This window comes from Phyllostomus discolor, chromosome 1, assembly GCF_004126475.2.
Source record: "Phyllostomus discolor isolate MPI-MPIP mPhyDis1 chromosome 1, mPhyDis1.pri.v3, whole genome shotgun sequence".
NCBI lineage: Eukaryota > Metazoa > Chordata > Mammalia > Chiroptera > Phyllostomidae > Phyllostomus > Phyllostomus discolor.
Window position 1 is genome coordinate 168,489,032 of NC_040903.2, and position 16,598 is coordinate 168,505,629.

General features: G+C 39.2%; 1 protein-coding gene across 1 annotated transcript in view; it reads right to left on the reverse strand.

Annotated features, from left to right (window-relative positions):
- Positions 1–15,806, reverse strand: part of ALDH1A2 (aldehyde dehydrogenase 1 family member A2) — a 100,048-nt gene extending 84,242 nt beyond the window's left edge. The window contains exon 1 of the mRNA XM_028507468.2: positions 15,625–15,806. Within this exon, the coding sequence (XP_028363269.1) occupies positions 15,625–15,741 (117 nt within the window). The 5' untranslated portion in view covers positions 15,742–15,806. The remainder of the gene's footprint in view (positions 1–15,624) is intronic.
- Between the last annotated feature and the right edge of the window lie 792 nt (positions 15,807–16,598).

The window sequence follows — 16,598 nt, forward strand, 5'->3', positions numbered from 1 at the left end:
GCCAAGGATGCCAAGTGAAAACTAGGAGAAATTCCATTTCATAAATATACTTAAACTTACTCCCTGCAGAGCTGAAGTGCTTTAGTAGTCAAAGTAATTCCCAGTTTATAAACAGATAAAATGATACTTCAGGAAATCAAGTGAATTTTGACTACAGGATGAGATCTAGTTCTAAGCACCAAAGCCCGTCCATTTATGGTAATTAATTCCATTTATGGCCATCTCATTGAGAAAAGAAAAAAAAAACACAAAAAAGACAATTGGTATCATCAATTGAATTAGAAGTTCAGGTCATTAACTACCACATTTATATGCCAATATCATCTTTCATTTATGTTACAAAGCAAACATCCTGTGCAAAGAGGGCTGAGACACCCGAGTGCATATCCTACGGAAGAGGGCTTTGAACCAATAAATAAGTGATTTCTCCACAGAAGACTAAACATTTGCTTGTCACAGTAACAAAACACAAGCTGAGTTTTACGTAGCACAATTATTTTCATGTATATGGTAATATAGTTAAATGAAAAGAGATTTGTTCAATTGTTTTTATCAAAATTAAAATTTTGCCCTTGGCTCAAATCTTAGCAAATATTTTCAAACATAATTATACCTATTGTGTCTTCAAATGATTAAATTCTTCCTCTTTGTTCTTGGTCAGTACAAATATGCAAAAGAGGTCTGAGTTACCTTCCCTCGCCCCAGAATTATATTGTAATAGTTGTAGTAATTCATTCCCAAAGCCTGAGTTAATAAATTGTGATGATGAACTAATATGCCTAATTGTGCATAGCTTATAGAGTCAATTTCATCAACTTAAAATTGCATCTAATATTTAGGAAGAAAGGGGTTTTTTCTTTTCTTGTTTTTTGTTTTTTTTTCTGGTAGACCTTAAAGGACTTTAATTTTTCTTTCTTCCTTTCTTTTCTTTTTCTTAAATCAGCACCTTCCCAGAAAAGGAAAAGAGAAAAGGAGACATCAAGTGAAAAGCTCAAATTAAGCTTCAAATATTCAGTCAAGAAATGCCTATTGGCCATTTAAATAAAATATTAGAAAAATCTTGCTAGGACTTGATTTGGAAAAAACCCTCACATTGGCGGTAAGTCTTGCTAAGAAATGCCACTGAAAGCTGCCACTTGACCCGGAATTCCTTTACAAGAAAAACTAGCCATAACTACATGTGAGACCTGTATGAGAAACTGCCGGAATGTCAACTTCATTTGCAGTGGCCCCATATGGCCTGATCACTCTCCCTGGCATGATAAATCACTGGCAGAACCCTTACCTTCCTACGTTTGATCTCTGCTCAGCAAGATGTGGTTTTGATGTGAAGAACTCCAGATCTCTTAGGTCAGAGACAAATAGCAGTGGCACTGACCTGCAAAGTGCTAAGTCTCTATTAGACTCAAGTGAAAAGCTGTAAGCTTCTGACAAGTTAGTTCCCTCTGCACGGAGTTTACCAGACCCGCTGTGGGTTTCACGAGCTCAGGCTAACAGAAAAGCTGCTGATATATATGGGTTGGAAGAAAAGTGCCAACAAACCTCTTCTTTTTACTGCTATTGCCAAGTATTAAAATCAATTTTTCCTAAGATTTAAGGACAAATTCTCTTGGTAGTCACTGGCCTAATTTCTAGTCCTGTAAGTCTTTAGCAAAAACAAACATTTTATGTCCAGTGGATCATTATGACACTGCTAAATCCTTCACATATATAAGGAGAATCATTAACACAGATTTCTGTGGACCACTCTTTGGTAATTATAAGGACATCCTTGGGATCCCATGATGGGACATTATCAAACATACAAGTTACTTACCAGTAAAAATAAAAATAAAGACCTGAAATGAACCTAAAAAGACACATCTGAAAGGCTTCTTGCAAAAAGAGTTGGTGTGTTCAGATGTGACTTGTCACTATAAAAAAAACTGCAGAATCTTTCCAAAAATTGTAAGATTACAATTGGTGTGAATTTTAGTTAGCTGAAATAATGAGGAGTTCCAAGAAAGCTAAAAGTGTACTATCGTTTTAGCAGCTCCATTATTTCAATAGCCATCACTTTAGACCACTCACAATTAGAGACACTCATAAATAAGCCTCCCATTAGCTCTCTGTAGAACTGAGTCAGTGACTTGGCAAGTGTTCATTAAAAGCAAAATGTTTGGTTTCTTTTTTCACTAAATGTAGTTTCGGTACCCATATTTGTATGTATGTGTCCATACCAAATATTGAGCAATAATCTCTCTCCTTAATTTAGATCATCAAGAGTTCCAAAATCTCTCTGTTTCGTGTACTTCTTTTCTAAGCGCTGTCTTTTTTGGCTGGAATTCCTGATAATGATATCAGAATGTGGACAAACCTTGTTAGTCTCCTGCTGTTTACAGGACAGGATTTATGCTCAATGTGCTGAACACAATGTCACACATCACTAAAGGGACAGAGCTACCACCCAGGCTCCAATCTGAGAAATTTTTCACTCAGTGCAAACTATCAGCATGGAGAAGCATGAAAGAGCAATTACAGCCAACACATGTAGTCTTTTAAGTATACACCAATAAATACCCATTTGTGAAGGTTAATTTAATGCAACCCAGGGTGTTATCTGGAATAGTATATGTCACCAATTCAATCCATTAAGTAATTACTAAATTCTCAAGAGGGCTCACAGAAGTCAAATGTGGTTATTCCAGGTTCATTGCTTCTGGTCTCCCGAAGGACCATTTAGGACAACAGCTGGAAGAGCGACTACAAAGGTTCCCAGGCATAACTAACCATTTAATGAAAACAGATAATGAGTCTATCCAGGGACTGAGAGTCTTCGAGAGCCTGTCCCGAGAGAAATACTTACAGAAGTGAAAGAGAAGACAAGTGTGTAAAAATAGAGAAGGAGATGGAAAAGATAAGAAGGGGTAAGTTTGAGAAGTACAGGAGAAAGAGAAATGTGTTCTCTCTAGAAGTGAAGACAGAAATATGGAGAGTCTAAAATCTGGCTTAAAGAAGACAACTTGTCAGCAAAGTCTTTAGATAGGATTTTTGAGCCATTTCCAATGAAACATTAATTGTGCATCCTAATCACCACCACCCTCAGTCACTGAGACTCTGTGAAAGTCTGGATATTGCATGAATTTCTGGGGACCACTCTCTATTTCTCTATTCTGCATCCCCGGTAGATTACATGTTATAAACAGATCTAACAGTGGTTGAGCCTCAGTGAAAAACAATTGTTCATGAAAGGCAATGTGGAAGATAACCACCCAACTCCCTGACAAGTGTCTCACCCACAAAATGATGACTTATGGAATTATGGCTTACGGTGGGAAAAGAATCATTAGAAAGAATGTGAAATATATTGGCTTTCAACTGTCTTACACATTCTAGCTCCCAAGTGAATCTAATAACCATAACAGAGAAAAGCACTTTTTGAATAAAAAAACAAACAAACAGGTGTTATTAAGGGCCATGTGTGACCACCCAATCAGTGAGAATCTAAAAACACAGTTCTTTATCATAGCCTAAAGAATCGCACCTACCCGGGTGATTCATACCTCAAGTGTTGATTACATCAATACTTTTTTTGCTTTGAATGCGCATTCTCATCTTTATGTGAGGTTGAAATTGTTGCTACTGATAGCTATGAGAATATCAACTAGAATTAAGTTTGGAATTTGTAGTCAAAGAACTGAATTTGGGATTATCTTGCAAAAACACTCAGCAGAACTTTAAACTAAGCTCAAATTTTATTGCCTTTGTTGTGGTTTTCGTGCCTGTTCATACTGTTATGAAAAGGAAAGGAAGAGGATTATTTGATCCTAGAATTGCCACCTACTAGCTGCTGAGCCTAGAAAAATTATTTAATGTTAGTGTGCTTAATTTTCTCACTTATAAAATGGGATACTAACATATATCCCCATCAGAGGACTGCCACAATTATTAAATGTAATCATATGTGAAAAGCACTTTGGATATTATAGTACTAATAATATAAACTGCAGCTATTAATGGCTATTAATGATAATAAAATATAACAAGTGTTCATTCAACAAACATTTCCTAAGCATTTATAGTATGTGGCACTAAGATACATGCTTCAGAAATACCAAGATGAATAAGCATTTATAATCTAGTACAGTTTATGAACAGGGAGTTACCCAGAAAAATATAATACAAGGCAAAAACTGTACCACTAGGAGTAGTACAAACAAGTAATATAGGGTATTCAAAGAATATAGGTTCACCCTAAAAAAAGCGTGGGGCCAACTCTATTAGTTATTACGTAAGTACTATGCAATGAAGGGCTACATTCAGTTTTAGGGTTGGAAAAGTTCATTCTTCAGTAGCTTCTTCTGAATTAGAGGTACACATGCACAGATCAAATAGCTCACAAAATACAAGCACAAAGGTGAATGTACGACACCAGCTTTGAGTATAAAATATAAAAATTTAAAACACTAACAAAATACAAAGTAATGTTATTTTTCAAACCTGGTGCTAAGGAACAATTTAAATTCTCTAACAGGATTAAACACAATACTGAATCAGTTATTCAAAAAACAGGTTTTTTCTACGAGAAATTCTTTTTCACATTATATTCATTGTCATCTCTGTAGTTTTCTCTAGTCCCCAAAACAAACAGCACACAGTGAAGAATTCTTCTGTTTACCAGGTAATGGGCCTTCAAAAATGAGTGTGGGGGGAGGGAGCACAACAGACCCAACATTTGAGTGCTTACTCTGTTCCAGATAATGTAAGAAAAATAGAGAAATTAGTCTTGGCATGAAAAGTTATAATGATCATGTATCCCAGAGTTTTCTACAATGATTCCTTAAAGGTAGGTTTATGGAGTGCATTGCTGTTCTTAGTCTAGGGAAACCAACTAAAAGCATCCATCAAGGTAGGACTGGTTTCTGATATTATTCCATTATGGAGAAGACCAAGCTTAGAGGAAAACCATACATTCTGGACCTCCTAATCTTATTCTAAAATGGCACAGAATATAATTTTGAAAAATTCGTGACACATTAATATCATTTGGCTTTCCTTTATGTTACTTCATGTGCACTTAAGACTTATCTGTGTTCTTATACATAAACAAGTACCAATTAGACCAAATGCAAAAAGTAAAAATTTTAATAATAAAAACAAACTTTGAGAAGACTATATAGATGAGTATCTTAAAAAACTTGGAATAAGAATGGATTTCTTAAACAAGACACCAAATGCACTAAACATTTTTTTAAAAGACAGAAAAATTCTCTATTTGCATTTAAAACTATATGACAATTACACCAAAAAAAGGGAGAAGAAAAGGCATAGGGGGAAGAAAATGTTAACATAGTATATAATTGTTAAAGGATTATAATCCTGAATATATAAAAATTGCTACAAGTCAGGAAAAGCACACACCTACACAAACAGAAATGAGCAAATGATAGACTGGCCAAAGGAAGAAAGCCAAGTGGCCAAACAAATATACGAGAAGATGCTCAACCTCACAAGAAATCAATGAAATGCAAATTAAAATAACAATGAGATAACATTACAGACTAATCAAATTGGCAAAATTTAGTAAGTATGGGAACTCTAAACATAGGTGAGGATGCAGAGTAATGCAAAGTTGGATATGCTGCTGGTGGCAGTGGAAACTACTATGATTGTGTTGAACAGAAATTTGGCAACTTGTAATTAAGCGTACATACACCCCATTAGCCAGCAATATCACTTCTAAGTATATATCCTAGAAGGTCTTTCACACAGGTGCACAAGGAGATATGGTTGGGAATGTTTAATGCAGCATTATTGTAATAGTGAATGTTGCGAGTATCTTAAACGTCAATAGTAGAAGAAGTAAAAGTTGTGATATATTCAAGCAATGGAATACCATACAACAATGATAATGAATTAATTGCAAGTACATGGAACAACATAGGTGAATTTTGAAGATATTAACCAAAAAAATCAAATTGCAGATGGATATATACACCATACTACCATTAATATAAAAAAATTTGACATGCAAAACAATAGTATATATTGTTTGTGAATACATGTACATACAGCTGTGGGAAAGATAAGAGGAAGGTAGGAAAACGAGTTCACAAGAGGAGCGTCAGTGTATTTCTTTTTAAAAAATTAGAAGCATCCCTGGCTGGCGTAGCTCAGTGGATTGAGCTCGGGCTGTGAACCAAAGTGTCACAGGTTTGATTCCCAGTCAAGGCACATGCCTGGGTTGCAGGCTATGGCCCCCAGCAACTGCACATCGATGTTTCTCTCTCTCTCTCTTTCTCCCTCCCTTCCCTCTCTAAAAATAAATAAATAAAATCTTTTAAAAAATTAGAAACAAATCTTGCAAAATGTTAAGAACAAATCTGGGTATAGGTACATGTGTGTTATATTACTGTCTATCGTCTTCTGAATGATTAAAATATTTCATTCCCTGTCAAGTATGTCTAACAATACAGTATGCTGGTGATGTGCTGAGCTGCAAACATCTCTTTTCCTTCAAAACCTTCATGGTGCTCAAATGCACTCGTCTCAAGCATTTAACATCTTCTATCATGCACCATAGTTATTTGTGTGCATGTCCTCATTTCATGTCCAAATGGAAATTCTCTTCCGGCCCTTTAGGGTACAGTCCACATCTGTGTATCTTCATGCCAGACAGTGACTAACTGTGCTTTGTATAAAAGAGGGCCCAATAAGTGAATAAATTAATAAATAAATTCAGGGAACCAAATAGGTAGCTCTGGTTGCGGTTAAAAATAAAAATGACCCCGAGATAATATAATTAGATATAACCTTCCCTGTGAAAATCAAGTTACGTTGGTATGTTGGGTATCAGACTCCAAAATACAAATGAGGCAGAATTCACTGATTTCAAGCTGGCTAGGCAACTTAACCAGTCTCATACTGGTTTCTGAACTCCTCACAAAAAGGATTCAGTGAAGAAGTCCTATTTTCATACCAAGGGAAATGAGACTTTAACTCTTTGGATTTCATAATCATGTAGATTTCATAATTTTGTCTTCCCAGGCAAGGGAGTATTTCCCCTCTTCCTCCCAACCCTAAACTCCCCACCATTACTCACACCTCAGCCCACAGATCTGGTGTGTGTTTTGGCACCAGGGGTTGGGGAGGAGGAAAATATTTTTGCTTGTTAGTGGGTTTACTAAACCCACCATATTTTGCCAGATCCACTAATGGGAGGGAGGTGCCATCCTACCTGTGGGAAGAGCCACAAAATCCATACCATTTTTTGGAATCAGGTTCACCTTTAAGAAAACCCTAGAGGGGTCGGGGGGAGGTAGAAGAAGGTATGGGGGGACAAATGGTGATGAAGGGAAATCTGACTTGGGGTGATGAACACACAATATACAGATGATATATTATAGAATTGTATACCTGAATTGTACTGTACTATATAGAATCGTACTATATAATTTATATAGTACATGGTATATACAGTACACTTATATAACATTTTATAACTGTATTATATAGAACTGTACTACATAATTTTATTAATGAATGCCACCCCATTAAGTTCTATAAAAAATAAAATGGAAAGAATTAAATATATTTAATATATTATTATTTATATATTTCTATTTATTGATAAATAAATTTATTTAAATTATAAAAAGGAAAAAGAAACCCTTAGATGTGACCTGGGGCAAAAAAAAAATCCTAAGAATCATTGGATCTGAAATCAGAAGACTTAGCCTAGACAAATCAAAATTATGTGTGAGACTGTACAAAAACATAATCTTTTAATTATTTTGAAAGTTTTCCCTATATGTTATAATCAAGACTGGAATGTGTTTTGGTACCAATGATATGCTAAATTCTGCTAAATAGGAGAAAGGTGGTTCCAGGTTCAGCTAGACAATCAGTTTTATCTTTCCAGGGATCTAGGAATAAAGAAACGGCTACTTTGGCTCTCCAAAGGTGTGATGAGGAAAGGAAACAGAGCAGACGACCACTTCTGTTTGTAACAAAGCTGCACTGGAAGAAAAGGAAAGCTTCCTTCTTTAATAAAAATTAGGATGTTCACCCACAAATTTCTAATTTTCAATCACATTCAACAAACCCCTGTGTTTGGCCCCAGGGAAGTTTAAGTGAGAGCCCAGCAAAAGTCTAGATGGTGGAAGCACCTAATTTTACTCCACCTGGAAGTTTCAAATCTGGAAGTGTTTCCAAGTTATGTGACACGACAGCGGCTTGCTGTAAATAAAGTCATTTAGAGTTAAGATTTTGAAGGAAAACAATTTGAACATAACTAGGGCCAAAAACCAAGCAATACAGAAATGCAAGAGAGAAGAAATTCCCAATGAATAATCTCATATATCTGAAAGGTAAAATGTAATAGAGCTCAATGATATGTCTCAAAAGACAACTGAAAATTAATTGTGACATCATGGCAATCATTTCTATATGCTTTAGACTTGGTATTTGAAGAGAAATGATTGGCTTTGAAATGACAAGTAAATTAAAGAAATGCTAGGTCTTTCAAAATAATCACTGCATGGTGTTTTTGCTTTCTAGAAGCTGAAGTGCCCCAAAACTGGGCAGTTAGGACTAATGAAAGTCTCTTCAGTTTTAAATTATATAACTTAATATACCTTCCCATTTCCAAATAGCATCCTCCTTCTGAGAATGTCCTCATATGCTGCCATCCTTCCTAGATTTACGCATCAGTGACTTGGCAACATCTTTGTCCAAATGACTTAAAAAATACCAGAAATGGCTCTTTGTAATCTGACATTTAGGCCCAGGCAGTTGGGTATGTTGAGGTATATTAATACTGAATTTCAGTACAAGTGTCAGATACATACTTTGATTATTAAAATACAGCCATGTACTGCTTAACAACAGGGATACCTTTCTGAAAAACACTAGGCAATTTTGATTTTGTGTGAATATTGTAGAGTGAATTTACACAAACTTAGATGATATAGCCTACTACTGTAATGTGTGTCTATACTTTTTATTTATTTATTTATTATTGTTCAAGTACAGTTATCTCCATTTTCCCGCCATCACTTTCCTCCTCCCTACCCACCCCTACCTCCCTCCCTCAATCCTTCCCCCTTTGGCTTTGTCCATGGGTCCTTTATACAGGTCCCTTGACGACCCTTCCCCTTTGTTCCCCGTCATTCCCCTCCCCCCTGCCCTCTGGTTACTGTCAGTTTATTCTTTATTTCAATGTCTATGGTTATATTTTGCTTGCTTGTTTGCTTTTTTGATCACATTCCATTTATAGGTGAGATCATATGGCATTTATTCCTCACCACCTGGCTTACTTCACTTAGCATAATGCTCTCCAGATCCCTCCATGCCATCACGAAGGGTAGGAGCTCCTTTTTTCTTTCTGCTGCATAGTATTCTGTTGTGTAAATGTACCAGTTTTTGCAGTTGATGTACAATAGTTTATTAGTTTCAGGCGTACAACATAGTGATTAGACATTTATAGCCCTTATGAAGTGATCACCCAGATAAGTCTAGTACCCACTTGACAGCAAACATAGATATTACAATATTACTGACTATATTCCCTATGCTGTACTTTACTTCTATATGACTGGTGTGCAGTAGGTTTGTTTACACCAGCATCACCACAAACACATGAGTAATTATCGTTTAAGCCATGTCCGTTGACTTCTTTTTTATATATAATTCAAGCGCCTGATTTAAGCTGTGATTGCTGAGGCATCCACTTTAAAGAGCTGTCCTCTTCTCGCGTAAGGCTACCTGGAATATACACAATGTCAGTCACGTGACTGGATAGTCAACCCACTTCTCACTTACACTCCTTTGTTTTAGAGATATTGGTTGATTAAGATATCTGACCATTTTAGGCAATTTGTGTGTGTGGGTGTCTTTTTAACCTTTCCATGCTTTAAGTTCCCGCTCTTGTGTTTTAAATTCACCAATAAAGAGTGACCCCATGTGAAATCCTAGGGCATGCGCTCTCTCCTCAGGACCTCGCTGTACCCTGGGAAATGAGGAAAGCTCCCAGGGCCACATGAGTGCCCCCAGGCGTTTCCAGCTGGTAGCATGACTGTGGGCAGGCTGAAATGGCACAAAACGGTAATGCCTTTGGCTACAACATCACAACAGCTACAACATCACTAGGAGATCGGAATTGTTTGGGTCCATTTTAATCTTACAGGACCACTGGAGTAAATGCTGTCCCTTGATGACCTAACCACCATTATGTGGTGCAAGACCATACTGGCCAGGAAACAGATTTGGCGACTTTTTAGTCAAGATGAGATCTTGGTAGGGAAACCTCCACGGGATCCCCTTTGTTGAAAATCCAGTGCAAACATACACACTATGTGGAATATTAAAACTCTTATGACTACTTGAAATACTAACAATGGCCTGTTTGAAAAACTTTATTGATCATACAATTTTGATCTTTCTTAATGGGACTCCATTAATTTGGAACAATGAATGTAATCATCACTTTACAAAAGTGAAATGGAATTAGCCCTTGGCCTACCGTCATTACATGCCATTTACTTTCACACACTGGCTTCTTTAGTCCTGACAACAACCCTGTCAGGTAGATACTGTTATCTCAGTTTTGACAAAGGTAGAAATTGACATCCAGTGAAGAAACCCCCCTGAGAAGGACAGGCCATCCATAACTGTTCACATAGCTAATTAAGCACATACCTGACCAAGATTTGAACAAAGGCCTATTTTAACTCAGAGCCTTTCTTTTTCTAAGTCAAGGGCTTAAAAACTTTTTCTAAAACATGGGCCATATGGTCTCTGTTGCACTGTAATCCAAAAGCAGCCACAGACAATATGTAACTGAATGAGTGTGGCTGTGTTCCAATAAAACTTTATTTACAAAATTAGGCAGACAGTGTGCAGTTTGCTGACCCCTGTGAGCTGTCACTAAGATAACTAAAAAGACAAAAACTGTCCATCAATATTTGCATTCTTTTATCCAACTGAAAAAGACTTGAGAGAGAACTGCTTATGTTGGTATTTGAGATGCTTTTAATTTGGTCACAGTAAATCGACCTGCTTGTCTAAGACCAATTATACATGCCTGGCTCCTCTTCAGCCTTGCTACAAGGAAATGAGACCTCACAGAACAGGCTCCCTACAGAACCTTCTTTCTACCCTCAAATCAAAAAACTAACTCCTCATTTCACAGGAAAAAAAGGACAAAAGTGCCTCAGCGAATGATGATTCCATTTGGTAACACAAGCCCATACAGTAGAAGGTACCAGGGCAGGCAGGACCCCAGGAGAAAGACCTAATTCAAGTCTTACAATGAAGTTGGTCCACTTCCCTGGGTTAAATGGGGATGATACAAACATCAAAAGGCTATGTAATTTCAAAAAAATATAAAGTTTAATTAATAATTTCTGATCAAGACAGTCTTGATGAGATGCTTAGAAGTCACTAGACCCACCCCATCTCATAAAAAATGATCCCTGGAATAGGCAACAATCTTTCCCCAGATATAAAAACCATAGAAACATCAAAATAATAAATTAAAGTCAGGGAATCAAAAGTCACAAAAGGTATCTCTTTCTAAGAGACATAGACCAATCCATAGTCTCTCCCTGTCTGCAACAGAAGCAACACAAAAAATAAAAATTTAATCTCTCTCCCCACCTCTCAAAAAAGTATGTGATCATTAGAAAAAACAAAGACCATAGTGAGGAAAGCTCTCTCAATTTTTAAAAGTCAAGGCCAAGGTCTTCCTTATCAATTATCCCTACTTTTTCCTACTCCCTCTCTGCCAAAAGTTATTATTGCAAGAACCCTAAGATTTTATATATATAAATATATGGATTTTATATATATCTCATATATGGAAATGCTAGGTAAACTATTAGGCCCTATAAACAAGCTAAGTATTCTAAGTATTATTCTCATTATTGTTATTTTTACAATGATAACTGAACCACCACCAGGCTGACAATTTTTGGCACTCACTGCTTCTAATAAGACTAAGCCCTTAGAAAGTGGATGCTTCCACAGCCCAGCTAGCATAATGGAAAGCACAGTTGCTAGAAACATGGCCATTCAAATATCCTTTGAACTGAATTGAAACTATTTTCTCCAGAAAGCAGATGTTCAATAAAAAGTGTTAATTGAATAAAAGAATAAATAGTAGCTACCCAATGCACATTAGCTCTGATTAACAGTTGATTGCCTTTTATTTTCTCTCTTCTAGTTTAGTAGGTCAATCACCCATAAATGTTCCCCTTCCTCCCTCTGTTCTAACTCCCCACACTACTAGATGCTGGAGTAAAACAACACTTTATGTTATTATTAGTTATGGGTGTAAACTTGCAGTGAAAAAAGTGATTAACAGAGAAAGAGTGCAAGGCATGTGTGTGTGTAGTGGGGTAGTGCAATGCGGGGACAGAGGAAGGAGTAGAACCAGGAGAGATGATAAGAGACAATGGAGCAGGTAAGAGTCGCATTAAGATGGAAAGTTTCCAAAGACCTGGGAATCCAGGAAAGACCTCTGTAGTTCCAAGCAGTCAGTGAAGTACTGGACTTGATTTTACAATGTGTGTATTCCTGTGATATATTCAGCTATACAAAAATCCTGAAAGCCAGACTGATAAAACAGAAACAACTCAGAGCATCTTTAATTTATAAAAGCATAGCTAAAAGCAATCAGACTCCTATGGTAGCTGGTAAGCATTCCTCTTAGGATACAAGCAAGACAGTATACATTCCTTCTGCCTCAAAGTAGTCCACTCACTCCTTCATGCTGGTGCTGTTACCACTTTTTCTTGATTAACAGTCTTTTTTGTTTGTTTGTTTCACATATTCCTTAATAAAAAGTCACTTTTAAAACTTGGGGTCTAGCTTACTTTATGAGGGAAATAAAAACAGATATATTCCAAAGACGTTGTTGCCATTGATCATTAGTCTAAAGGGGGTAGTGGACCTTAAAGAGGTAAGCTTATTTTTAAAACTAAATGTAATTGCCTGAAAGTCAATACATACAAAACCAGGAGGTTAGCCCTTTCAAGATCCTTGGAGATTGGACTTTAATTTTGGAGCATTTCCACAGGATCTTTCACAAACAAAGGCAGTCACTTTTTTTCCTAGTTATCTCCCCATTCGCCTTTTATTTTAAAAATGTGAAATAGTTTTAGAAGAGAATGCTAAGAAAAAAAAAGAAAAATACCAGAGCATAGTGAAAAGTTTTCTAAATGCATGCTACCTGAAATTCTCAGTAGTAGCTTTACGTTGGTCCCCAAAACATATTTTAAAAATCCTATAGCAATAGCCTTCATTAAAGATGTATTTGTTTAACAAGACAAAAATGATTAAGGATCATCTGTGTACCATTTTCTGACACAGATATTGTTGTGTCTTTCCTATGTGTTATTTAACAAGCCCTCCAGCATAATAATGTTTTAGCCATTAATTACCCTGTTAGAGATTCCTTGTGAGTGTGGTATCACTATTCTAAAGGACTAACTGTCCATTCTACCTTGTTCATTCTTCTGCTTAAAACTGCCAATATACTTTCCTTCACCTTTAATCATAAGTGAATTTTTAAAAAGCTCTCCATCAATCTTATTTTCCTTTTCAGTAAATCCACATTTGCCATTACCCTCGGCTACCAAAAAGAGCAGCTTCCGCTCCATGTTATAAAAGCTGTTTGACCACAACGCTTGTCTCAGAAAATTTAAAAGTCTCACTAAAGAGCTGAGGAGGAAAGGTGCTGGGAACATTCACAGATATCTGACTTTACAAGGTTTTGTGAAAAGAGGTCACCTTTAGATTAGTATTACTTAGTGTTTATGAGGGTTGTTTGTCAAGCCAAAAATAAGGTGCCTCCTCCCCACAAATTAAAGAATCAAGTTACAATCCATTATTTCATTTCTGATTGTTTTTCTTTGTAATAAGTGGGAAAGTGGATACTGGATAAAAGTCTCCCCTGAGCAAAAAGACTCCACATTAAAGACTTCAATTAGCTATAAATCAGTTGTCTTTCCTACTGGGGAGAACAAGAGGAAAAAAGAGAGCAGGAGTAGTTAGAGAAAAAGAGAACTGGAAGAGCTTCCAAATTAAATTCCGAGATACCTGCTGCATACCTAAAACTCCTTTCAGGGCTGTGAAGGAAATCCGATGAAAACTAAGATTAAAATCAAACCCTCCCAAATTTGAAGATTAGGTCCTCTCTCACAAGTAGATCTTGCATCTTAATAACTTTCAAGTGAGGCTACGGAGGTTAGGGACCCTCGTAAAGCAAAACCTTTCTGCCGCAGGCTTTCCCTGCTTGGTCCTGAACCCAGATATGTGCCACACATTGGCACTATTGTTGTGCAAACAATGTCTAAATGGCTGTAACCATTAACGACCTCTCATTAAAACGGCTTTCAAAAATTTGTCACACCATCTAAAAGAGCTAACAGGTACATCAAATTCATCTAAATCAGCATTCCAAACACAAATCACCCTGATTTTGTAACCTAAAGCTCAATACAAGTAAAATTTTAATATTCTGGTGTTGTTTTTTTTGTATTTCTTTCAAGCATTAAGTCAGAACCAAACAATTTACTTCTCGACAAAATTTAGTTTATCTTGTAATAAGCATGATGGAAAACAACTCTAACCATACTGTGTGTGCTCTGTGAATGTTTAAGTTAATCGGGAGAAGTTTAGGGTGGAGATCAACGGGAAGAAACAAAATCAAACAAGAAAACTGTAAAATGAACTCCAAGAAACAGGACTTTAAATCCCATCTCCCTGCCCCCAAATGCTATAACATTATAAATCCCCCATATGAGTAATTAATAATAAAATTTTTCTATGTAGAATCGATGGAAAAAAAGTAAATTCGATTTATATTAGGTAGCGAACACATATTTTCTTTAATGTGGTGCAAAAAAAAAAAAAAAATCCTGCTTGGCAAACCCAAGATGTCAGAGTTCGTTACAAAGAATATATATATTTTTCAGTTCAAAAGCGAACCTGTTAATTTGCACAAATAAAAAGACCTTCCAAGTTTTCCAGGAAAACTGCCACTGCCTACAAAATTCGAACGCAATGCTGACATTGGATCCACTGTACTCCCGGCAGCCAGGTTTCCATGAAATCTGTGCAGGCAGCCAGACCACGGCGTGTCTTGACAATTCCTGCGCGAAAGCCGCTCCGCACCGTCGGAACTTCCGAGGACCTGGGCCGGACGGGCAGCTAACGGGCCCCGGAGGCGGAGGACCGAGAAGAGTCAGCCCGGCTGCGTGGCCAACCAGGCGGGACACCCTCCTTCCCGGTTTGAGGAGTCAATGCGGTGCCGACGCCTTCCCCGCAGCGGTCGGCACCCCGGGAACCTCCTCGGAAGGCGGTGGCAGATGCAGTTTGAAAAAAAAAAAGCCGTTGACGGCAACCCTTCAGCGCCACGCTTCAAGTTGTGCTAAGTCCCCGAGGTGTCCCAAAACCCCGTCGGAACTTCAAAAGCCCCAACCCCGAAAACGGGGCGAACCCTCTGCTGCACGGGGATGGCAGGCTGGCCCAGGCGACCCTGACCCCCGATCTTGTCAGGCTATCCTCGCCCCCTAACGAGCAGAGAAAGTAAGGAAGATTCTAGAAAGTCTCCGAGTACAGCGGTTCGAGCCCGCCGCTTACCTTGGTGTACTTGATTTCGAGGTTGGGCGTGGGCGACGGCAAAAGGTGCAGGGAAGCCATGAGGGCGGCAGGGTCGGCCTTCACCTCACCTGGCATCTCGATCTTGCTGGAAGTCATGGTGGCGGGCCGGGGTGTCGCTGGCCCAGCGGCGTGGGCTGTGCGGGCTGTGCGGGCTGTGCGCGCGGTCCGCGGTTCGGGGGCGCGCTCGCCTGTATATAGGCAGGTGTCAAGCTGGGGCTCTTCTTATTGGACGTGAGGGCCGGGGCGCGGGGGTTGGTCCATCCTACCTAGGACTCCGAGGCACAGCCGGATTTACATAAAGCCCGCCGTCCGCCGGCGCGTTCCCTCTGCGCCCACGGTCAAGTGCGTACCGCGCTGCCGGCCGCGGGAACCGGTCCACGCCCACACCCCCAGTCCTCGACGGCCTTACCGCGAACCTGCGCCGCGGCCGCACGGGGCTCGGAAAACGGGGCCGGCCTCACTCTAGCTGGGTCCGCGTTTGCGGGAGACGCACCTTTCCCGATGGCAGGTGCGGGTCTTGGCCCCGGAAGAGGGACGGGAGGAGACCGGCACCCGAACGGGCGGGTGCTCACGTGGCGCCGAGAGCGGGACCGCGGTATCTGAGGGACAAGCCCGGACGCAGCTGCAAGGGGCGCAGAGATCCCTTCCCACCCGCGTCCCGGGGCCCGCCAAACTCCGGTTGTCTTTTTCTCTCGGGGACCAGGGAGGGGGCGCCCTCAGCTCTCCTTCCCGGGGCAAGAACGCAGAGTCTTTCCTAACGACCTCAGCGCACACCCACTTCCTGCAGCCGAACCCGAGGTTCGCCTTGGCTGCTGGGTCGGGGACCCGTAACGATGAGTGCGAGTCCCTCGCCCCACACTCAAAATGAGTTTGCCCCAGAGCCGGTTGACTGGGAGCCGCCCGGGGCAGGCTTCTCCCGCCCAGCTGCTGCCCTCTGCCGACCGGGACCGCCC